The 24,834-nt window shown below is 38.5% G+C and overlaps 1 protein-coding gene across 1 annotated transcript in view; it reads left to right on the forward strand.

The window, feature by feature from the left end:
• The window catches only part of EDIL3 (EGF like repeats and discoidin domains 3), a gene marked incomplete at its 5' end in the record, with an annotated part of 188,367 nt that extends 163,783 nt beyond the window's left edge, over positions 1-24,584 (forward strand). Inside the window, 2 exons of the mRNA XM_057426408.1 lie at positions 12,237-12,392; positions 23,543-24,584. Of these exons, the coding sequence (XP_057282391.1) occupies positions 12,237-12,392; positions 23,543-23,692 (306 nt within the window). The remainder of the gene's footprint in view (positions 1-12,236; positions 12,393-23,542) is intronic.
• Positions 24,585-24,834: the final 250 nt, after the last annotated feature.

Genomic DNA, 24,834 nt, shown 5'->3' on the forward strand with positions numbered 1-24,834 from the left:
GTTGTAGTCTATGGGGCTGAGTCTAGTTGGAGGCCTGTAACTAGTGGAGTGCCTCAAGGGTCAGTACTGGGACCGGTATTATTTAATATATTCATCAATGATTTAGATGAGGGAATTGAGTGTACTACCAGCAAGTTTGCTGATGACACTAAGCTGGGAGGAGTGGCTGACACGCCAGAAGGCTGTGCTGCCATCCAGCGAGATCTGGACAGGCTGGAGAGTTGGGTAGGGAATAACTTGATGAAATATAACAAGGGAAAGTGTAGAGTCCTGCATCTAGGCAGGAACGACCCCAGGTTCCAGTATAGGTTGGGGAACGACCTGTTAGAGAGCAGTGTAGGGGAGAGGGACCTGGGGGTCCTAGTGGACGACAGGATGACCATGAGCCAACACTGTGCCCTTGTGGCCAAGAAGGACAATGGCATCCTAGGGTGTATTAGAAGGGGGGTGGTCAGTAGGTCGAGAGAGGTTCTCCTTCCCCTCTACTCTGCCCTGGTGAGACCCCATCTGGAATATTGTATCCAGTTCTGGGCCCCTCAGTTCAAGAAGGACAGGGAGCTGCTGGAGAGAGTCCAGCGCAGGGCAACGAAGATGATTAAGGGAGTGGAGCATCTCCCTTATGAGGAAAGACTGAGGGAGCTGGGTCTCTATAGTTTAGAGAAGAGGAGACTGAGGGGTGACCTTATTAGTGTATATAAATATATAAAGGGGGAGTGTCACGAGGATGGAGCCAGGCTCTGCTCAGTGGCAAACAATGATAGGACAAGGGGTAATGGGTACAAACTGGAACACAAGAGGTTCCACTTAAACTTGAGAAGAAACTTCTTGTCAGTGAGGGTGACAGAACACTGGAACAGGCTGCCCAGGGAGGTTGTGGAGTCTCCTTCCCTTGAGACATTCAAAACCCGCCTGGACGCATTCCTGTGTAACATTATCTAGGTGTTCCTGCTCCGGCAGGGGGATTGGACTAGATGATCTTTTGAGGTCCCTTCCAATCTCTAGCATACTGTGATGCTGTGAATATGAAAGCTCTGGTTGCAGATCAGCTTTACTTACTACTTAATTTAATATACTGCAGTTTGAATTCCAGTTTATATATATACTGCATCTGTGAATAATATACTGCATCTGTGAATTCCAGTTTAAAATCTGGGTTTAAATTCTGTGGAAGTTTATTTAATCCCAGTTACTTGTTAAAAATTCCTATGATATTTCCCAGTCAATCAGGCTTTGAGGAACTTTTATCATGAAAGCTCTAGGATGGAATATACTGTAAAAATGGTAAAAGTAAGTCAATAGTTACTTTTATCTGGAATGTGGAAGTCCATTCTCATGAACCTTCTTTTCCATACCCAGATCAGAAACTGAACCTGGGCAAGGCACAGCTAATGGCCAAGATACTGATCAGCTATTTCACGAGGATACTTCTTCATCTTCTATCTCTCAGGATTTTATTTTATTTTTAATTTCTGGCAGTACAAAGTGAATTGCTTTTGGTTTTTAACTTTGGAGAAACAGGAAAATATTTTCCCATTTAAATCCAGGCTTGGTCAACAATTTTAGCAAAGTGTTAATCCCTTCAATAAGTCATGCCTTGTGCTTTCCTCACACTCCGCAGTAGGTGCAGAGAGCCGATAATCATTACAGGGTGTTTTGAAAGCCAAGAAAATAACGTCTGTGTCAGATCAAAGGCAGAACTGAGTCCCAGGGTTGGATGTGTCCTGCCAGTAGCCTAGTCTTATTTTGACCATATTTATGAAGCTCTATAGTAGGTGCACCATGGTATCCTTTTGACTAATAACAGATAATCTATCTCATGTCCTGGAGGATGAAGATTAATAGACCTTTTGATTGTATTCAAGCCAGTACATTATGAGATTATTGCCTTAGAAGTGCCAAGCCATTTAGGCTAAAGGAAAAAGAAACCTGATTTCGTCTGTAAACCTGTAAAAATACTTCTCTAGCTAAAAAAGCCAAAGCCAATTCCTACACTGTAGTGCACCAATTTTTTATACTTGTGCTCATTATTAACAGTGTATCACTGGAAACAAAAGCCTGTCCTATGAAATAATTTAAGAAAAAAAAAAAAAAGAACAAAAAAAACTTTTTTTTTTTTCAAAGTCTGATAGCACAGTTTTGACATTTTTAGTTTACTGCAGTGTATTTATATGAAATAGGTTATGCATAATAATCCTTGCTGACAGATGGGCAAAGTCGTTCTTAAAAAGAATGGCTGAAAGATGCTGTCTGCATTGCATTTCCTGTGAAAATAAGAGTCATGCCCTTAGAACCTTTAAATACAAGGAGAAACTTAGAGACTAAAGTGCACTTATCTTCTTGACAGATTTAACTTTGCTAACAGGCAGGTTTGGGTTAGTATTTTAATGAGTTCGGTAGTTATATAAATTATTAGTCATTTCACAGTGTGTGTAAGTGTGCAAGGTAAGTGTGCAAGCTAATCTTCAGTTTACTTGTTTATCTTGTTGACCTATAGCCAGATATATACTCAGATATATACTCAAATTACTGGGACATTTTTATGTAGTGTTATATCACTTGAGAAAAAATGACCAGGTAAATAATGAACTCACATAGTACCACCATTATTTTTCATTTTAAAAATAAAATGAGCTGATCATGCATAGGTGAGTTCATTTATGATCCCAACATTTTTACAAAGATACTTACTGGTCCTCCAATAAAAGGTGTCACATCATCTTCCCTACTGAAAACCAAGCAGAAGTTGTAGTAATTCATTTGCAGGAAAGGATTTTGCTTTCCCAGGCATTGCATCACCAGCCCTTGATTTCTGCTTAAAAGCTTAATGCAGTGAAAATCCAAGACAAATGAAACCTGAGATACCTAGAACTTCCTCACTTGAGTACAAAAGCTTACACTGCTTTCAAGTGCTGATATAACATGTTAAATACCTCACTATTCACGTTTCTGGTTATCAAGTGTCAGTCTGAAACTTACAGTTAAATATACCACATTTCCCTGCTTACATTCCAAGCTGTTTCCTATCTCCATTTGCCAGTATTTTGCTGCTATCCACTCCAGCACCTGAGATTCCCTGTAATGGGCTTTAACAAAAAACTAAACAACATATAGCAGGCCAGAGCCCACAGCACTCACAAGCAAGAAATATTACTGATAAAATTGCTAAACAACTTGCGATTTGTTTTAGTTAAATAAGAAGAGGCAACGGACTTCCTTTCTTGCTGTTCTTGCAATCTAAGGAGGGTGGAGCATGCCCATCTAGCATCTCAGCATGATCTGTTCCTTAATCACAGATTAGAAGAAAGACAAGCAGAAATACAAATGGTTGATAATTTTATTTTCTTTTTCTTTTTTTACTTTGGTAATTGTTCTTTCTGTGTTTTATTTTTACCTTCAGTCATAGTCAAAAAAAAAGCTTTTGATCAAAAGATATCAGCTTCATTGTTGTTAGTGCAGCAATAACTAATTTAAATTATATATTCCAGAAATTACACTCCTGAAAACTATTCCTTACTATAATCCAGCAATTTTTGCTTTTAAGGCCATGTACCATTATGTAAAGAACTGAATGTAATTTTTTTTTTTTTTTATTTTTGTCCGATTTCTTTATCTATTCCTAGCCTTAACTAGTTGCTGGGATCAGCAGATTGTACTGCACAGTCACTGCTTGCGGTACTTTTCTGCTGAAGACCTTGACAGAAAGGTAGCATAATATGTTGCCAGTGGGTTGTATAATGAACTATTCATGATCATATTCTTTTTCTTTTTTCTTTTTTTTTTTTTTTTTCTAATGGTGAAGTATTGTTTTGTCCTTGGCTTTCCTACAAGAACTGCAATTAGTGGATATGGCACGGAATGATATTATTAACGCTGAAAGTGTACTAATGCAGCCCAAAAGCTTCTTGTAACTCCACCAAATGCCTAAGCCTGCTTAAACACTGCTAAATTAGTCTCTTGCCATCATCAAGGACTGATAAGCTTTGAATATATCATAGTGGATAGAACGACTACTGCTGTTTTATTAACGATTTCTTGACTTTTGGTGACCAGTGTAATCAGCTATATTACATCTGAGAAAATCCCCTAATCACATTAATGGTAATAACACTCTTGTACACAGACATGAAATATTCAGTGTTAGGAGAAAAGGTCATAAATTTAATCATCACTGATGTTATCATTTTGAAATACTGAAGTTTCTTACATCAGACTACACTCAGACCTGGATGTATCAACTACTGCCATTTACCATGTGGACTTAAATAGTCTGTGGTAAGTCGTGGAAGTTAGCAACACCCACAGATACCATTCCATTTTGCAGGATCAGTATGAAAACAGTATTACCTTGTGTGTGCTGTAGACAGAGTTTACTAGTGTGCCAATATAACCACAGAACATCAACTGCCTTGAGTTCCCATAGGAAATGGCTAGCAACTCCCTTTGGCACTTTTAAAAATCCAGATCCTGAGGCTAAAACTTGCGTTTTCACTTTTTCTTTTTTTCTTTTTTTCTCCATTTTAGGTTTGAGATATCAATAAAATAAGATTAGTCATGGTTTAGTAAAGTGTGGCTGTAAAAAGTTTCTTCAGAAGAAACAGATGCTGCTCTTAAAATGGCTATGCAGTTGATCATATACAGCTGTTTTATCTGAAATTTCTACTAAAATGCTGAAAAACATTCTGTATTCATTCAGGTGCTTTTTTCTACTTTCCCTGTAATATCTATATAACAGTGATTGCTAAGCGCATAAATACATTACTAAAGGATTCACACAGCCTGGACTGTTTGCAAAGTATCTGCTATCTAAGAGGTTGCTTATAGAATTCAAGTGACCTGTCAGCTTGCCTGTGACTTTCACTTCCAAGCTTTCAGAATAATGGCCTAAGGTGTATTTTTGATGGTCTGTGGAGATTTCAAGTGACAGACCTTACAGCCTATTTTCTCACTTTTAAATTATACTGAGGGCATGTTACAGTATATGGTACACTTTCTAACTTGTTTCTTTCGTGTAGTTTCTGCAGTCATAAAGTGGTTCAGAGGGAATGTGCTCTTTAAGAAGAGGTAAATAAAATTAAATGAAGTAAGAGTTGTATTCATCTTAGCATAGATGACTACAGACATTAAAAATACAAATAATTGTAGAATCATAGAATTGTTTGAGTTAGAAGGGACTTCATCCAGTTCCAACCATTGACACGGGCAGGGTCACCTTCCACTAGACCAGGTTGCTCCAAGCCCCATCCAACCTGGCCTTGAGAACTGGCAGGGATGGGGCAGCCACAGCTTCTCTGGGCAACCTGTGCCAGGGCCTCAGCACCCTCACAGAGAATTTCTTCCTAAGATTTAACCTAAGTCTCCCCTTTTTAAGTTGGAATCTATTACCCCTTTTCCTGTCACTACAGTCCCTGATGAAAAGTCCCTCTCTGGCATCCTTATTGAAGGATGATAATGCTGAAGGTCGAAGCCAGACTTACAAAGATGAAGAGAATGGCACTCCAATCTCATTTCACCTGAAAAAAATCCATCTGTATGTCTTGAGAAATTTAATTTCTAACATATTCTAGCTAAACAGACCCAATTACATGTAAGTACACTTTGTTACATTACCTTATGTTACGTTTTGATACGTTTTGTTATTTTTTCTTATTTTATTTAGAAGTTATGGAAGTCCTTTATAGTGGAATATTGAACAAAATGCTCCGAAATTCTTCTTCCTGTCAAATTATTATGTCTTCTCCTAGAGCATTTCCTTTTGTCTCATAAGTGATTTTCTCACTGTATTTTTTTCAGGTTTTATTAAGAAGTATTTGCCCTAATCATGTATATTTAAGTGACTATACTAAAATCAGTCTGCTCTGTATGATGCCGCAGTGGTAACTATATTTTTCTACCAAGAGTGTAATAGTTGGTTGGTTGTTTTTTTTTCCTTCAAAGCTTTTAGATGCAATTAGGCATGATAGATTATAACTTGCGTTGTTTTTTGTTTGGGTTCTTTAAATATGAGCCTTTTGAAAACAGCCTGAAGTGCTAAGCTTCATAGTTCACAAACAAAACTGCTGCTGAAATGTTGTTAGAAACATCTACATGTTGCACATTTGTGGCAAGTGTGCCGTACCGTCACCCATTCTCCATCTATATCCGGTGTTTGGCCATGGAGGAGAATGCAAAGCACCTACATCTCATGCAGTAAGAAAAGGAGAGGCGCAATTCTGCCTTTATGCTGCAGACAGAGCAAGCCTGACTCTCCTTTTCTCAGTCTTGAGTGCAGAGAGCAGCTGAATGTGTCAGTTTAACCTGGGAAAATCAAGGGAGACATGAGGTCTTAAGTGAAGAGTAAATAACCTGCTCAAGACAGCTTAGGTGCATTAGACTTTCTAATGGGATACAGGTGCCAACCACGAGTCTCTAACATTACTGAGTCTCTAACATTACCTTGAGTCTCTAACATTACCTTAAGCATCCCAAAATATCTGAGACCTCCTTGCAAGACCAGCACATGTAACAGGCATATCTGCACCTTGCTGAAGTAGCAGATGAAGACCATGAAAGCCTTCTTTTTTGATCTCTTAAGGGTAAGTGCTGCCCCCATCTTGGCAGTGCTTCCCTCTTACACTCACGTGTGGTGGATCCAGGTTTCTTTCTTTCTGGTCCCTGGTGGTTTTAGCCCAAAGGGCTTTTTGCCACATAGAGCAGGAATACCCAGAAATTTGACAGTGTTACCTGGCAACAAGTGATAAAAAACAGTCCACAAAAAGCACAGGTTAAATAAAAACAAATCTGGCAGAAAAAATATATCTCTGAAATTACAAGAAAAAATGGGCATAGGATTAGCTATAGTCAAGCAGAAGCATAGTATCTGTATAAGGAAGGGACTAAATTACACATTTTAATTAATTATTAAAAATCATTATTGTACTAAACTTAACCGTTAGCACTCCTGAAGTCTTCCACCCCATCTCTCTGCTTTGCATCTTTAAAACGAAATCAAGATTGTATGTCCTGAGATGAGGAAGTGCACAACTGAAGGTTGAATGAGCCATCTTACAATTATCTTGTGAAATAGGATCTGGTGCTCCCCAGATTCTCAGGGTTCTTTTTTCTCCTTTAACTAAAACAGTGTAGTTATTTTTAGACTTGACTTTTCATGTTTTGGTATGGACATGAATAGAGTATCCTCACAGAGCATGAAATAGATTCCTTTCAGATTAAATAAAGCCAAAAGACGTACTTCAAAAATTTGTCCAGACTAGCTGGAATTAAAGACCCTGCAGCACCCTCTGTGTAGAAATCCTGTTCTCCAAATCAGCTGCTTTGCTTTACAGATCTGTGCCCTTGCACTGTGCTGCTTGTTAGTACAAACACACTCTACCACCTCTTATTGCCTTCTCAGTCTCCAATTCTTTGGGCAGTGTGGCTGGCTTTTGCTATGTATCAGAGGATCACAGAATGGGTGAGGTTATAAAGGACCCCTGGGTGTCATCATCAAGCAAGGCCACCTAAAGCTGGTTGCCCTGTATGAACATCCATATCCATCTCCTGTTCATGTCTGAGAGCCTGGAGAATTCCGCAGTTTGTGCCTTTTTGAGGCTTGTCTTCTTGTAAGCCAGAGTCGCGATGTGTGTTTCTGTTGCAAGAGAGACTACTTGAGCTGTGTGGTCACTCAGCTTCCACATGCGATCCTATGAAAGCTACCCATTCCCTCTCTGAAGTCCTATTCACAGGTGGCTTTTTATTCGTGTACTGTCCCAACTCTCTAATAGTCCCAGGAAATGCCTGGAACTTTATTTGTTTCCACCAAGTACGTAGAAAAGGGAAAAGGAGTGGGAAAGGGATATTTGCAAAGTTATGGTTGATATTTCATGGCACATCTACTCTGCTTTTACTGAGCTTTCTGATATAACAGTGTCCTGCTTTCAGTTGGTACAGTGCTGTGTTTTGGCTTTTGTCTGAGAATAATGCTGATAACACAGAGATGTTTTAGTTGTTGCTCAGAAATGCTTACCCTGATCAAGGGCTGTTCAGTCATGCTTTGCCATTGAGGAGAGGCACAAGAAGCCAGGAGGGAACAGAGGCAGGATAGCTCATCGGAACTAGCCAAAGAGGTATTCCATACCACAGCACATCATGCCCTGTATATAAACTGTGGGGAGCTACCCAGAGAGGACTGATAACTGCTGAGGGGCAGGCTGGGTATCATTCAGTGGGTGATGAGCAATGGTATTGAGCATCACTTGTCTTTCTTGGGGTTTAATCATCTCTCTCTTTTTGTTGTTTCTATTTTCATCTTCATTATTGTAGTTGTCGTTGTTTTGTTGTTATTGTTATTATCATATTTAATTTCAATTAACTGTTCTTCAGCCATGGGTTTTACCTTTACCAGTTCTCCTCCCCATCCCACCAGGTGTGGGGATATGTGAGTGAGCAGATGCGTGGTCCTTAGTTGCTGGCTGGGGTTAAACGATGACCAAGTCAGTAGGTTGTGGTAGGCAATGCATCATCATGAGTCCAGAAGCAGTATGGCTGTGCTCATGCACAGTGAATGCAAATGCAGATCCAAACTGGTTTATGGGCAGCTAACCCAAATGTCTAGAAGTGTCTCATGCCTAGGTTCCCGCTCCTGGAAGAAATGAATGCTGCGAGATAGAAGGTCTCAGTACATGGCAGTTCTCAAGGAGTGCTGGTGGCTATATGAATAGTCATGGTGGCCATATCTGCATAATCAGATCTTGAGAGCTGAGGTTTATTAGCTCTGTGCTGTTGAGAGCAGGGACAGAGCATGAATGTGACTTTTCTGCTGATCAGGAAGACCTACTCACTCCACATTTAACTGCACACTGACACATAAATTCATGCTGCGCATCCATGAAGTGGTTCATTAAAAATATTTCATACTCACGTGGGTTTGCCCTTGTGATTTTTCTTAAATTAATTCTCCTCCAAATCACACTGAATCGTCTTTAACATCTGAAGCAAGGTGGGAAAAGGGAGTCACTATAGCCTGAGAGAGTTCTTTCAGACACAAGATGTTAAACTGCTTTTTGATCAGCTGCTTGTAGAAATGTACATTAAACTGTAAACCATGGCTCTTCTTGTAACCAGCTAATGATCCTATCAGTTGCAGGCTAATTGCCTTTACCTTGTTTTAAATTCTGCTGCATTGAAAAAAACAAAGTCACATTCTGATCCTGTTAATCACATTCATCTTTGAAGAGTATGTAGTGGTTGTGTGTTAATTCAACTTCTCTCCCTGGTAATTTGTTTGATTGGCTGTTATTGCAGTCTATATTAACTGAATAAATGTGTTCTGTGTTCTGATGGGAAGTTATGAGTTTCTTGTCAGCTATTTTAATGCAGATGCTTTGCCTAGAAATTGGTGTAAATTCTTCTCACCTTCATGTTCTCAAGTACTTTCAGTAGGAAGAATGAAAAGGAAGGGTGTTAACCCTTTGTTGAAGGTAATAAAGCAACAAAGGGAAAGCTCTATATTGCTAGATTAAGCAATTTTTATGGCCTGAAGGCTTCTGATCAGCTTATGAATGAATAAGTAAATAAGATACTAAAGTATGAGAGGGGGATGCTGGTGCTGTACCCTTTTACTCTTTTTCTTCATCTCCAGCAATACATATTGTTTCTGTTGTCAAGACCTAGAACAGAATCTGTTTACTCATCATTCCTCTTTTTTTCTTTTCTTTAATATAATGCACACAAACGCACCCCCATATTCTACATAGTGCTATGTGAGTCTTTCAGAAAAAGACTGAACATATGCCAAATTACCTTTCAGCTTCCCACATCATTTTTCTTAACAAGAGTATAAGACCACTGGATATGTCCTATAAACACAAAACAGGTGCTTATAGGATAAATATAAAATAAACATGTTACTAGGACATTTTTATTAACATCGGATCTATGTGATAATAAAGATTCATTGTGATTTTTACCTTTGAAATCCCCTGACTTAATGAGATTTTTTTTCTCCGTGTTCTGAATTTCAATACTTTTGAGTGTCATGGTCATGTAAAATATTTGTGAAATCCTTTTAGATTACTTGCAACATTTTAAAAATAAACAACTGATTTTTGGAGGCATTTTTTCAAGTAAACAGGAGAGACATTGACTTTGAATATAAGAATTGTTCTCTGCTAAAAAAGAGGTTACCCTGTAAAATGCTAATGTCAGAATTACTTATAAAGAGAATCTGAAGTTGACTCTGAAATGTTTAGTTCAAATGCTGCCTGAAAGTGTGGAGCAATTAGTGATTCCTTACCAGATCAGCCTTTTTGAAAAACAGACTATTCATTTAGACTCCAAAATGTTTGGAAGCAAGGTCTGGAGACCTGGTGTTTATTAATTCATGAAAGAAAGACTTACACTAATCAGCAGCTTGCATTTCCCAGAGGCACATTAGGCTATGGAAGGAAGTCGCTTTGCACTCCTTACAGGAGAAAGAAGTCCCTTCAAGCAGTCGATGAGAGCATCCAAATCAGACTGCTGTGCTGAATAATCGTTGATTGAGTCCCACAGTCTCTTTCCATTGACCAAAACTGAAAACAAAAAGAGTTTTGCCTCCCAAGGATACTCCCTCACACATCAGGATGCTGCTCCTAGCAATGCTGCTGCTATCAGATGGCTATAAATCAGTTCATTATGGTAGAACCAATGACATCTTCCACTTACTGTCACAGTGTCGCAGTATTAAAGCTTTAGTAAAAAGTATTATAATCCTTTTCTTAAAGGGATTTGCTGCTCATTATTTGCTATCTGTCTTCAAATGTTGGGGGAGGGCTCTCTGTATCGCTTGGCTGACTGCACTAAGAATTCATTTTCCCTCTTCCTATTAACGTACGCTTACAATTTTCTGTTTTCTTTTTTATACAATCCAAACTGTAGTGTCTGTCTTTCTAAGGCACTGTCTTGGACTAGCTGACTTCTTATACTTGTGTATTTTTCATTCTCTTCTCATGACTAAGTTTTTATGCTTTGTATCACATCTGTTCTTCTGTCTTGACCCATATTTCAGTCAAAATCTAGTTTGCTCAGGTGGCCTCAGCTTTGCAACACTGGATCTTCAGCATTTGATAAGTGAGAGATTCTATATTTCTTCACCTTCTCCTTTCAATTTCTTGCAGTAAAAACATCACTGATCTTCTCATGGAGTTCAGCACTCCCGTCATTTTACTGTAATATTTTTACTATTAGTTTCTCTTGTCTCATTTAACAGACAATATTAAAAATGTCTACTGCTTCACAGCTATTTATTGTTTGAAGTAAATGTACCTTTTTGTCTTCCTTTTTTTTTTTTTTCACTGGCTTGGCACATTGCTGGAGAGCACAGGAGCACAGAATGAAACCTCAATTTTACCTTCACATTTCAAGAAAATGTCAATTTTAATAGGGAATTCAGCTCCTCCATTCTTCCTCTAAAAATACATTATTAGGTCAATTTAATTATATTATTGTATTCTGATCATTTTAATCCAACGCATCTGGCCCAAATCTTTTATATTCAGTGTCAGGTTCTGGTTCAAAAGAACTGATCTCAGATGTGCTGACCCACGTGAAAGCCACTTGAAAGCTCAGGTTTTGTTAGGCTTTAAGATTCCTGCCTTGCTTTTTTAAAAGTCTTGTGCTAAGATTATAAAAATAAAAAAGAAAATCAAGAAATGTAAAAGTTAGAGCTTTAGAGGTAGAAAAAGAAATAAAAGCTTGAAAAGAGAAGAAAAGTTCAGCAGGAAAAGAAGTGTGATAGATGTTTTGAATGACTTGGTAAAGCACAGGCTCTGTTATTGCGAAGGAAATGGAAAGGTGCTTGGGGAAGCAGCCTCTGACATACTGTATTCTGATTATTAAGAGCACATGGGAACACTTTTTGGTTGCAGATTATTTGCACTGGAGGCTGCTGTTTTGTTGGGGTAGTGTATGGCACCTCACACCCACACCTCATACCATAGATAATGGTACAAGGTTATCCCTGTTGTGCCATTAGGTGGTATAAACCATTAGTAACAAACAGAAAAGTAATGTAAATTGACTAGAGCTTGAAGAAGGGCATGATTCCAAAACAGTGCAAAGTCACCTTTTGGATTTGGTCCTCTTTCACCATGAACTAAGGGGCGTCAAAAAATTTGTGACATGCTGCACCATTTTGCTTTGGTTTGATGTGAGGTCAGACTGCAAACAGAAACTGAAACTAATTACATTCTTCTGGTTTATTTCTGTCTTGTTCTGTTCAGGTTGACCTGCTTGCCCCTACAAAAATCACTGGCATAATTACCCAAGGAGCTAAAGATTTTGGTCACATCCAATTTGTGGGGTCCTACAAGCTTGCTTACAGTAATGACGGGGAGCACTGGATCGTATACCAAGATGACAAACAAAAGAAGGATAAGGTAAAACAAATAAAAGATTGATATTTCAGTTGCATTACTGCAGAGGTCTACATCTGTAGTAACGCCAGTGCTGTAAGACTGTAGATTATTGCATGCTGCCTGCTTCATAGGGTTCCAGATGTGTAGAATCGAACAGATAAAAGTCGAGGTGAATGAAAGAGTCATATAACACAATGACATTCACAGTGCTGTTATATCATAACTATGAATGCAGTGCACCTGATTTTACACTATTAAATATGGGACATAAAATTTTACAGTTCTCCATTTATTGGAATTGCTTCTTTAACTCTAGAGGAGAAGGTATATAAATAACAGTTTATTTGTATATTCAAAAACTGTGTCTCTGTGTATATTTTGATAAGTATGCATTATTTTCTGTAGTTTTCTGCAAAACACATCTTTAGGATACCTCATTACCTAGCCATTTTGGCTTCATTTTTAAGTGGAAATTAATCATTGGGGTTCAAATACCCAATGGAAAGATTATTGTTTTATTACACTATTAAATGAATACAAAATATAAAGAGTTTCTCAACTTTCTTTGCAAATGTTTAATGAGAGGCATAGAGAAAGTATAGGTTTGCTAATTGATTTACCTGCAAGCATTTAACTTTTCTCTTGTCATTTAGGATATTATTTGTTTCCTTTAAACCGTGTTACACTTTTATACACCTGAATTCATATCATCTCTTTAGAAAGAGATTACAGCATATGCATTGCTTAAGGGAAATATTAAGCAAGCTGACAAAATGTGAATTATTTATTAAATGTCTTAGTGGGATTTTGTCTGATTGAAACAAAAGATACATTAATAAAAATAACAGATGGCTGATATGTCTGATGCTGCATGTCTCAAACACGGTATTTTTAACAGGGTGATGAATGTTCCCACTTGTCCTTATTTTTCTTAAAGTAAACAAAAATTCTTCAGTAAAATTTCATACCCTCCATATAGGTCAGGTGTTTTTTTTCTTTCTAAGTAATAAGAAAGCTTTTGATATGTATTGATCTGTGTTGTGTGAGTACAGGTAGATCTATTGATGAAGGGTTAGGCAGCTGCATCTCTTAAATTTTGATGATTTTAAGTGATTGATCAGATGTACACCCATTATTTTTAGGGAAAAGTGTTCTAAATTATTGGATTAAATATGTACATAGCTGGATGTGTGTGTCTGCATAGAAGTGTTATGTTTGTAAGATTGTTATCCAAAGATGATGCTGTAAAGTCCCAGTCTTAAAAGCCAAATGGCAGTTTACTGAGGTTTTATCTTGCTCTGAGATTTTTGCCCACCAAACTCTAAAGTACTTTAGATAGGGAAAACAGTATCAGTTGCTTTAGCCATCCAACTGAGAAGGTCCTGACACCAGTGGTTATAGATGTGTCTTGTATAACTGGTTGTCACATAAAAATTGGAAACAACTCACCTTTTGTAGATGTACCATAAATGCATTCAATACAAAAGACAGATATTCACTTCAGTACTTTGCACACATCCCATTGTAAGTCCCTGGCATTTAAAAACAGAAGCAAAAGATCTGCTGTGAAATGAATGTTTTCTTCAAGCCAAACGTGTATTAGCAACCTGTTTCATTCAAGTTACTAAAATAGAGAACATGCATTCAAGACTTTGGTGAGGAACACAGTAGCAGTCACAAGCAGATCTAAAATAAAATGCACTCTGACTTAACAGCACTCTTATAAATGGCAATGGCAAATGTTATAAACAGTCTACGCTTGTTTATAACGTTTGCCAAGGCGATTAAATTCTTCTCACTTTCATTATCAGCTGGATTGTTAATTGCTATATACATATTCTATGAGAAACAATGGAAAACTCTTAATCATTGTCTTATTAAAACATTTCACATGCCATATTAATTAACAACCCTAAGAATAAAATAGTTGCATATTTTTATGATTCTTTAAAAAATCAAGAGCAGTTAAAAGTAGAATGTGATCAAATACACTTAGCTGGAAATAAGAAGTAACAACTTGTGAATTTAAATATATACAAAATAAACAAGATACTTAATACAAGGCTAGATCTCAGCCTTTGATAAACATTAGTCCAAACTGTACTATGACACAGTTCTGGAAATGTCAAAGTCTTACAGCAGGATCTGACGTTCCAGAAATGCTAGCTGTCTGCCAGTGAACTTGGCAAAACTTTATAGGAGGTAGGGCTAGAAAGGATCTCGAGACAGCATCTAGACACATTTTTTGTTGTCCTTTGTAGAGACTATGTTCCTCTCTTTCCATCCCCTCTGAGGTATCCTCAGCAGGAAATGAGATCGAACAAGCCCCAGGTCCCATCCTGACACCCTAGGAGTAGGCTCAGCAGTTCATTTTCAGAACTAAAGCTTAATTCACTCACCTTTCACCTCATACAATGATCATACCCTGCACCATTCTCCATCAGATTATTATTTAACGGCTGGTGATGAAAAGTCTACACTCCCATGTTTAAATATCATTAAAAGTGGAAAGATTGCTTGTCGCCATCCCAGCAACACACCTGCCTGTCCTCACAGGCAAAAAGAAGTGTTATCTTAATCTTTTCAGTTTGTTTGTTTGAAGTATGTTAAGCAATTTCTTCTTGGAAAAAGAAAAAAAAAACAACAAAACCATTATCTGTTCTTTCAGTCTTTCTTCAAAGTGTATGTTTTCTCAACCTCAGATCAGTCTTCTGTGTTCTTCTTGGATGAGCCCTTCCTGAAGTGTGGTTTCCAAAACTTGCTGTAGTGTTGCAGTCTTTAGCACAGAACTAGTGCCTGTTCCATTATTCTCCATATTCTACCTGTGACATTGGTTATGACTTCCTAAGGTTTGGCTTGCTACTCATTAAATTGCACCATTGATCTCATTTTGTCAAGACCACTCTGAACTTTGATACTTCCTTTCAAAATGGGAAAAGCTTAGCCACATCTTCACTTCTAACAAGCAAATCTATTTCCATCATCCATTTTATTACTGTGAATACACAAATTGCACTCACCCAGTAAAAGCTTACAGTTTGACACCAAACCCTTCATCACTGCTCCAGCTAGGCGTGTGTTGATCCAGTGTATTCTGGTGGCAGTTGTCCACACTGGATATGTATAGAACTAGAAATACTGGCTACACTCTGGCCTGTGCAGTGGGACAAAAATATATGTGGAAAATAAAAACAGCCTAAGAAAAGCCACGATGTATCTTACCCATAGGGAGCAGAATTACAATAGCATCGCTGGTCCTGTCTGATAGTAACAACTTTGCACAGGATCCACAACAATTTCCTTAGCTTAAGTTACCATACAAGATTTGGCCCAAAATTCAAGAACACTGTACAAAAAAATAATGTGTTTTCACAGCAAAGTGAAACTTTGTTTCTTCTGTCTGTATCAGGAGATACAGAAGGGAGATGAAACACACACACTGGCAACTATCAACAGCAGCAAGCATAAATTATTCATAATTTACCCTCATTCATTCTATTTATTAACTGAACATCTTGATTTCTTCTGCAAATTATAGAATACCATAGATTCCTTATTTCCTCTGCAGGTGATTTAGTCATCCTATACGCATCCTGTGATCCTTGTGCAGTCATCCAGTAAGTTAGGAAAAGGATTGTTCCAAAAAGTTTAAGGAAAAGGAAGACAGGATAAAAGAAAAATAACTAAAGTCAGAAGAAAATATGCCATTTTACATTCTGGAAAAGCAAAGATAAAAAGAACGTCTCAGGCGCAGAAATCATGGACATATTGAGAGGCTGGTAATAGTGATTTGCAGATGAATATTGTGACTTTATAAAGTTTGATGTAAGAGCTGAAAGCTCTGTTCTGTTTGATGCCTCCATCTCACTATTCAGCAGTTTACAGAGCGAGTCCTAATGTATCAGCCGATCTCAGTGAACTCCTGAAGCTATTCCTGTCTGCCCTTTCATCATTTGTGAAATTACTTCACTGAGGAAAAGATACTGGTATCTTTTGTTCACAAGTGCACTATGTGCAGCCTGTATCTTTGATCAATCTGCAACAAAATAGTCATTTCAAACAGAAGGAAATATGGTGCTGTTTTCTTCTTTGCACCATTGCAAATGGAGAAGCTGTTCCAAGAAGAGTGGCTCCTGCAGCTCCTGTTTGGCTTCTGCTATTTTAACTGTTCCAAGAAGAGTGGCTCCTGCAGCTCGTGTTTGGCTTCTGCTATTTTAACAGCCGTCATTTGAATTCATATCTGTGATGAACTTCTATGAATGCAGATGAATAGGCAGAAGGAGGGGAGGGAAATGTGTCTTTTAAATGTCTCTTTCATTTTAAGTAGTTTGAATAAGCTGCCTGAAATATATGAAAGCTTTTTCTCTTGCCTTCTAGAACCAAAATAAATTCCATTGCTGACTGTCAAGTAGGAAGGAAGTATATTTTAGAAAAAGGACCAGAGCTAATAGCTATCTTGTTTTTCTCAACTAGAGGTCAGTAGCTCACTATGCCTCTAAGCTAAGGACATACAAACCAAATCTGACCTTTTTTTTTCTTTTTAATCAGTTTCCACATGTTTTATAAATTGCATGGCCTGCTGTAGGTCAAATGGCATTTTACAGGCCATTTTTAAAAATAAGAGGAGAACATTTGGAAGCAGCCTAAAGAATTCCAGCAGTCTGCAGCACTGTCAGTCACTATTAGCCATCAGCAGTGCAATTAATTGTAGATAGACAATGTCCTGTATGCAAATGGACACTGGATTTGTGCACAAAATTATGAACTAGTTGTAAGTTATATGCTTTGCATACATAGTTAATTGCCACAGCAACAGAAGACAGGAACCTACTTAAAAATGAAAGGTTAGATCATATCAGGTTAAAAATATTTCTTCTAGATTTGCTAATGGTTTTTCTGTGCGGTGTTTAATTATTACATTGGCTCGTTTACATTGATAGATTCAGCTCCTGCATATACTCCACATACTTTGCACAGCTAAAGACCTTTCTTTAGCAATGTTATTTAAATTATTATAATTTAATGCTATTACTTAAAATAATATTTGTAATCTGACAGTTTTCTGCACTGGTTTAAATTACAAGTGACTTCTATTACTTTCAACTGAGTTAACATGATCTGTGTGAGATTAAGATCTAGATATACTCATTCCAGGTTGTGCCTCCAGCACATATATCCCTTCCGCTTTTACCACACTAAGAGCTGAAGGAAGACAACATGTTCATATTAACAGTCTTTGGCTTGAATTTCCAGAAGTACCTCTGGAGGGAAGTTGGTCTTCAGAATATTTGTCTTTTTGCTTGGCTTTGAATCTCTATCATAAAGCACCTACAAACTATGTACAGTAGGGTAAAATCCTATTTTAGTAGCATCAGTAGACAGATCAAGAGTTAAAAATAACAAGAATGTGATAGTAAGTTTCACAAGTTTAAAAGATTTATGTGCCTGGTGTCTATTCTGAACTTGAAGAAATAATAAAGTTCATGTAATATAAATACTTATTCATGTATTACAGAAACGGAAAAGGCAGTCCTTCTCCTGGCACAGGACTCTTTTCCACAGCTAACAATTATATGCCAACCAACTGCTGTCGTCAGCCAGTCAGGCAAAAAGTGTTTGATGAAGAAGAAAGGAAGATGACCAAGATCAAGAGTAGAAAATTCACACCCAGAGACTTTATGTGTTCTAACTGAAAAGAAAGAAAAAATATCTTTTTTTCTAAATCACTCCAAAAGCATATGTGCACACATATGTTATGTACATTAAAAACACCTCCACAGTCTTTTGTAATGGAAAGCATCTTCCAAAAGAATGCAGGATGCCTGTAAATAGTAGCTCTATTTCTGGTGAGAAACCATGACATCTTTCACTGTCTTTTAGCTAGTTTTGTTCACTTGTAACTCTTCATGGTGAAAAGTTTACTCCATCAAGAGCCAAAAACTTGTAAACAGGCTGTTCAAATCTGCAGATTACCTCTCTTTGCTTAAGCAAGTCTTCTTCAGTGAATAGTCATAAAGAAATAAAATGTTTCCAAGATAAAGGAATATGGCCGTCAAGTAATAATTTTTCATGCAGCTTCTTTCTAGATTTGAAATTAATTTTAGATTTTAAATTATATGTCAAAACAGTGAGATGTTCTGCATTGAAACAAACTCCAAACAGAAGACAGGTATAACTGTTTCTAGGTATAGCGCTAATATAAGCAGGATTAGCTGCTCTGTGAAGTCACATGCTCAAAATATTCTGCTCAGAATAAAAATTATGGTTAAGGTACAGTAGACAACATAATGACTTCACCATCTAAAGTTTGACTATTAAAAGTCTCAGCTCTCAGGCATTATCATAAATATCAGGAATCAATAATGCTATGGCTGATGCAGATTTTTTATGTAGTTAAAGTTTCTGTGAGACATGAAATCCAGAAAGATTCTCTGTAGAGAATCAGACTCCCTGAATTTTTGTCCTTGTGCATATCCAGTGACGCGGCACCACAAACAATCTTACTGCAACTGCCAATTAATGAGTCCTGTGGATGTGCCTTAAAGTCTGATTTCCAGCTCTGTGTTTGGAGCAAAGCAAACAGCAGTGGTAATAAATTATTCTTCAGATGTTTCTCATAACTTACTATGTTCTAAAACATACAGTAGTTTTCTTTTTAAAATATAAATCACCTTACATTGCCATTACTTGAATTTGCTGCATATGCCATGAAACAGTCCTGTTTAAAAATCTTAGTGAATGCTTGAAGCATGACATCAAAATTGCTTGTTGGACACAATTATAAAGAAGACTTTTTTATATTTTGAAACACACTTTTGGCAGGGAATACCAGTGCATATTTTCCAGGTTTTTATTCTCTTTTGCATGAACTGATCATAAAATAAGTTATCACATTTAAAAGCAGAACAGCATGAATTTTTCTACTGTTTTTTCTTTTAATAGCAGCTTGTCGTGGTTTAAACCCAGTCAGACAGCTTGTTCACTCACTACCCCCCCCCCTTGCCCTCCCCCTACTCCCAGAGGGACAGAGAGGAGAATCGAAAAGAATGCAACTGCCACAGGTTGAGATACGAACAGTTTAGTAACTAAGGTATAACACAAATCACTACTGCTACCACCAATAATAATAATGATAAAGGAAATAACAAGGGAAGAGAATACAACATCTCACCACCAGCCAACCAATAACTCGCCCCCCACAGCCCAACCAAGCACCGACCCATACTTCCTCCAACCCCGCAGTCTACCAGCCCTTCCGGCTAACTCCCCATTACATCCTGGGCATGACGTGCTGTGGTATGGAATACCTCTTTGGTCAGTTTGGGTCAGGTGTCCTGTCTCTGCTTCCTCCCAGCTTCCTCTCCTCCCTGGCAGAGCATGAGGCTCACAAAGTCCTTGACCAAACCAAAACATCATTGTTATCAGCTCTGTTCCCGAGCTGAAAGTCAAAACACAGCATTGCACCAGCTACCAAGAAGGAGAAACATGACTGCTACTGCTGAACCCAGGACACAGCTGTAAGAGCCTAAAGATACAGAGGAGCAGTACATATGTGTGTTAGGCATGCATGTGTAAACTTGCTGAATCTGCTGGGTAAATGTTTTAGCAAGTTACACCTTTTGATTGCAGACATACGTAAATAGATATAACCACAGTATGAAGCTACATGTAGCAGATGACTAGAGAAGATACCTAGAGAAGAAAGATACGTAAGTCTGTTGTTCTTCCCTAGTGTAGTTCCCCAGGGTCTTGCTTTCTTCTGGGGGTTGGAACTAGATGATCTTAAGGTCCTTTCCAGCCCTAACTATTCTGTGATTCTATGATTCTCTAATAGTCCCTGTTGATTTTACTTGTAACACTTCTTTAACAGTAGTTACAGGCTGTGGAATGGAAGCTTTCCAATACCTGCAAGAAACCTGGAGAGGGGTCTTGGGCAAGGGTCTGTAGGGACAGAACAAGGGGAAATGGCTTTAACCTGACAGAGGAGAGACTGAGATGAGCTCTTAGGCAGAAGTTCTTCCATGTGAGGGTGGTGAGGCCCTGGCACAGGTTGCCCAGAGAAGCTGTGGCTGCCCCTCCCTGGCAGTGCTCAAGGCCAGGTTGGACGAGGCTTGGAGCAACTTGGTTTAGTGGAAGGTGTCCCTGCCTGTGGCAGCGGGTTGGAACTGGATGAGCTTTAAGGTCCTTTCCAATCCAAACCAGGCTGTGATTCTAAGAAGCTGTGCCGCAGTTCATTTCTGTGTTATATGGGGCACTGTGGCCTTTAAGGTGGCTCTGAACAAACCTGCTATCATTCCTTGTCCCCTCCTGGCAATACTGCTCACTATTGATTTTCTCCATGCTACTTACAATTTGCCACGTCTCTGTCCTTCCAAGATGAAGAGACTTAGTCTGTTTAATAATGTTCAAAGGACGTTCTTCCATGCTTGTGGCTATCTTGCTGCTTCACTCTGTATATCTGCTGTTTGAGATAAGGCATGACCAGATCTGCACCCACCCAGAACTCAAAATGAAGAAATGCACTGGCATTATGCACTGACATGTTAACAACTTACACTCTGCTGTTTATCCCTTGACCACTAATCAGCTCGGGGTTTACTGTCATTATGCTTTTTTTCATCTGAAAAATTACATAGAACTCCAACATCATCTTCTTGAATGCTAATAAATCATAACAGTGCTCAGAGGTGCTGATTACTGAAACAAACTCCTCAGAAACAAGTGTGAGGCGTGATCATTTATGGCAGGAGGGTACCATCTCTTCAAGGTGTTTTAATTGCTTAGGTGTTTCATTTAGTATTGACTGTTTGGGCTTAAAGCAGCATTTAATTAAAGAAAAATTACTTTCAGCTACAGAAATAGCTCTTTTGTAGTGGTAAGTCAGACGTACAGCTTTCGTCCTTTGTCCTCTCTGCTCTTTCCAAGTTTCTTGACTCCAACTTAGGCTACAGAACCAAAGAGTGACAAAAATGTATTTTTCCCCATAAGAAACTTGCCATGGATTCACAGCAAAATTTGCTCTTAGAATGTTGTATTTCATGCAGGTCACATTTGTGGGTGCTGACAAAGCTTCCCTTACTTTCTCGTAACTTTATTTCCCCAAACCCCTTTTTCTGATCTAACACATTTAGTTAATTTCCTAAAACTGGATCTTGAATTTTGAGGGAAGGTAGATTTCTGGTTTGCCTGAATTAACCTCTGAAGGAGATGAGTTTTACTTCAAGTGTGAATGAAATCATGTAGGAATTAGAAATAAAATTTAAGTCTTATTTTCCTGCTGTAAGTAAATGGCATAATCCTACCTTCTTCAGCTGTGTTTGGTGGTTTGCATCACATAACTTTATCTATTTCACGTAGCTGTGTGCAGATACATGTACTGGGGCTATATAATGATTCTTCTGGTAAACAATGTTTCTTATTCTAAACCTGCATTTAAATGTTATCTTTGAAATACATCTTAGTAGGGAAAATAAAATAGGGATGAAGAGAATTTTCCAGTAGTTTTGCAGCAAGAATTGTCTGCAGTTCTGCATTGCTTATCATCTTGCTTGGTATAAAATAAAAGTAAAAATCAACAGATATATTGCAGGCATGTGCAAGGAATCAAATGAAAATATCCCTTTCCCAACTGCATATTGTACCTTGGGGGATGCCACTCTGTAATTTTAATAATGAGTTTACTGCCTTTTATTGTATGCTATATTACCACAGATGAAACCCAAATTCAGGCACAATCATCTTAGCCCAAGCTCCAGCTGATTTATGTAATAAACACTGTACTTGGGCAACAAACATGTTTTCCTGTGGTAAATACATTTTTTCCTTAGGCTCATAACACTTGTTTCTGTGGTCAGCCTGTCTGCAATTTTCTCTGTCTTAACTCCTGGGTGCTTCAGTGCTCCAGCCTCTGTGTTAGCGTGATGCCTGACAAGAAGGAAAATTTATCACTTGTTGAAAAGCATCACTTGCAGAGGATACATGCTTTGTTCAAGATGCCAAATTGATTGCACTTGAAGAAGCTCTCAAAATTTAAAGAAATTGTGCAGCATAGAGACCAAAAAGCCACGATTTTCAAAAAGCCATCAAATTCAGTTTTTACAAGTAAGAAATGAATTAGCTGACATTTGAAGAGAATGAAAATTTCCCGTAACAGCCTGAAAATATCCAAGGGAATAATCTGAGCATTTTGCCAAAAGGGGTTGATGTGGCCTTTGAGTGGAGAAAAATCTGGTGTTGTTTTAACACAGGCAGAAGTTCAGGATCTTAGTTATCTATTGGCTAACACCTACTAGTGGAAATAAGATCGTAACATGCACTATACTGTGCTAGGGATTTTTAATTTGGTTACAAACCAGTGCCCTTAATTCATATGCTTACTTTTGTTTGACAGAAGAAGATTGCATCCTTGAGAATCACTAACTTTACAAGGCCTTCTACAGTTGCATCCAAGCTGCATTCATAAATGATACAAAAAAATACACGTAACTTTAATTATTAATGTTATTTTGTTGGGAACAATAACAGGATCTCCTGGGATTAATTCAACATGATGCAAATGCCAAGTAAAAAGACATTTGATTTTTTAAATATTAATGATTTTGATGTAACTTTTAGAGTGGAGCCCTGGGTGTTGGTAGAACAGCAGATAAAGCTTTGAGCCAGAGGCTAAACCTGTACCAGGACTGAGCATGCCACACTCATACCTAGCTCTGAGGTCCCTAGCATGCAATGAAATCCCGAGGCCTTGGGAAAGGCAAGTGCTTTTAGCAGCATCAGTTGTGTGCCCAAATAGTCAGGGGATGTAGTTATAGGACAAGGGGTAATGCCTTTAAACATAAAATGGGATATTTAGGTTAGATATAAGGAAGAAGTTCTTTAGTGTGAGAGTGAGGCACTGGCACGGGTTGCCCAAGGAAGCTGTGGCTGCCTCATCCCTGGCAGTGCTCAAGGCCAGAGTTGATGGGGACTGGAGCAACCTGGTCTAGTGGAAGGTGTCCCTGCCATGGCAGGAGGTTGGAACTGGATGAGCTTTAAGGTCCCTTCCAACCCAAACTGTTCAATGATTCTGTGATCAAAATTTGGTGTGGAGAGGTGCCTGGGAACATCAGGTGTGTACCACATTTATTCCTTAAGCCACACAGTCTTTAATCTTCTTTTTTCTTGTCTTTCAGGTGTTCCAGGGAAATTTTGACAACGACACACACCGTAAGAACGTCATCGACCCTCCAATCTATGCCCGGCACATCCGCATCCTTCCGTGGTCATGGTACGGCAGGATCACCCTGCGGTCAGAGCTGCTGGGCTGCACAGCGGAGGACTGAGGCAGACCTCCGCGTCTCTCGGTGTAGCTCAAGTCCCTTCGCAGAAGGAACTCTGCAAAGCCTGTAGGATGCTGAGTGGGTTTTTCATGAACAAGTGCTCATTTTATGGTAGGCCGCTAACTGTCTTTCGCAAGGAGGTCTAAGCCTGCTCTTTAAATGATCCAATCCAATTTTGTCCTTGAAATACGTCAGTGTTGTCCCTTCTGCTGTGGAATTATCTTTCTAGTTCTCCTTTGAGTTGTTCTGACTAGTTGAAGCGTGTTAAGGAAAAACAGCAGCATCTTTTTTACAAGGGGAGAGAAATAGCATGACAAAGCTCATTTGCAGCTTTAGAAGCATTGGGCTGAGCTCTCCATAAATCATACTGTCATCTTACTTGCAAAAAGTGATACTGCAGCTTTTAGCAATAAGTTTACTTGGGGATGACTGCATTATAGTAATTGTGCCTATCAAACACTGTCAGTATTTATGACATATATTTGGAAGGTATTCTGTGGTACTGTAAAACATAGTACCTGTGATGTATTACAAGCTACCTTTCATCACTTGCATCTGAACAGAGTCTATGTACCTAAAGGATTTTCCTAACTAACCCCCTGTTTCGTCTCTGTTTTGCATGCTATAGACATGACCTCCATCTTTTCTGTTTTGTAACACCACTGATATTATTTTTCCTTGAAAGAGGTGAACTGTTTGCATATGGAAAAAATAATCTGCTTATCAGTATATTATGAATTTAACAAATTTGCCAAAGTTTATTAATTCTGCTTGAGATGCATTTTTTGAAGGAGGCTGAAATGAGACACCAGAGTACTAGTGGTATCTCATCTGAAGTACCCACATAGGTAAAGGCACACAGAACACCAGAAATCCCGAGCCTGTTTCCTGACTTGCCCAGCACACAATGATAGACAGACCTGCTTGCCCAATTACTTTTTTCAGAAACCTCCTCAGTTTCTGTGAGGAGGTGAACATGAAGGAAGCAGGTGCTAAAAGACACAGAGGTGGAATAACACTCTTACTGCCAGGAAGGCCTCTCTGAGGGTTCTTATGGAGGTGCCCACAGCCTTCCTCCTAGGCATGAAGGCAAGAGGTGCCGTAGGAGTTCATCAAAGCTGGGCACTCGTCACTCTTCACTCCTA

Source organism: Pezoporus wallicus, unplaced genomic scaffold, assembly GCF_028554395.1.
Source record: "Pezoporus wallicus isolate ANWC-B61680 ecotype Strahan unplaced genomic scaffold, APGP_CSIRO_Pwel_v1 contig_4485, whole genome shotgun sequence".
NCBI classification, from domain to species: Eukaryota; Metazoa; Chordata; class Aves; order Psittaciformes; family Psittacidae; genus Pezoporus; species Pezoporus wallicus.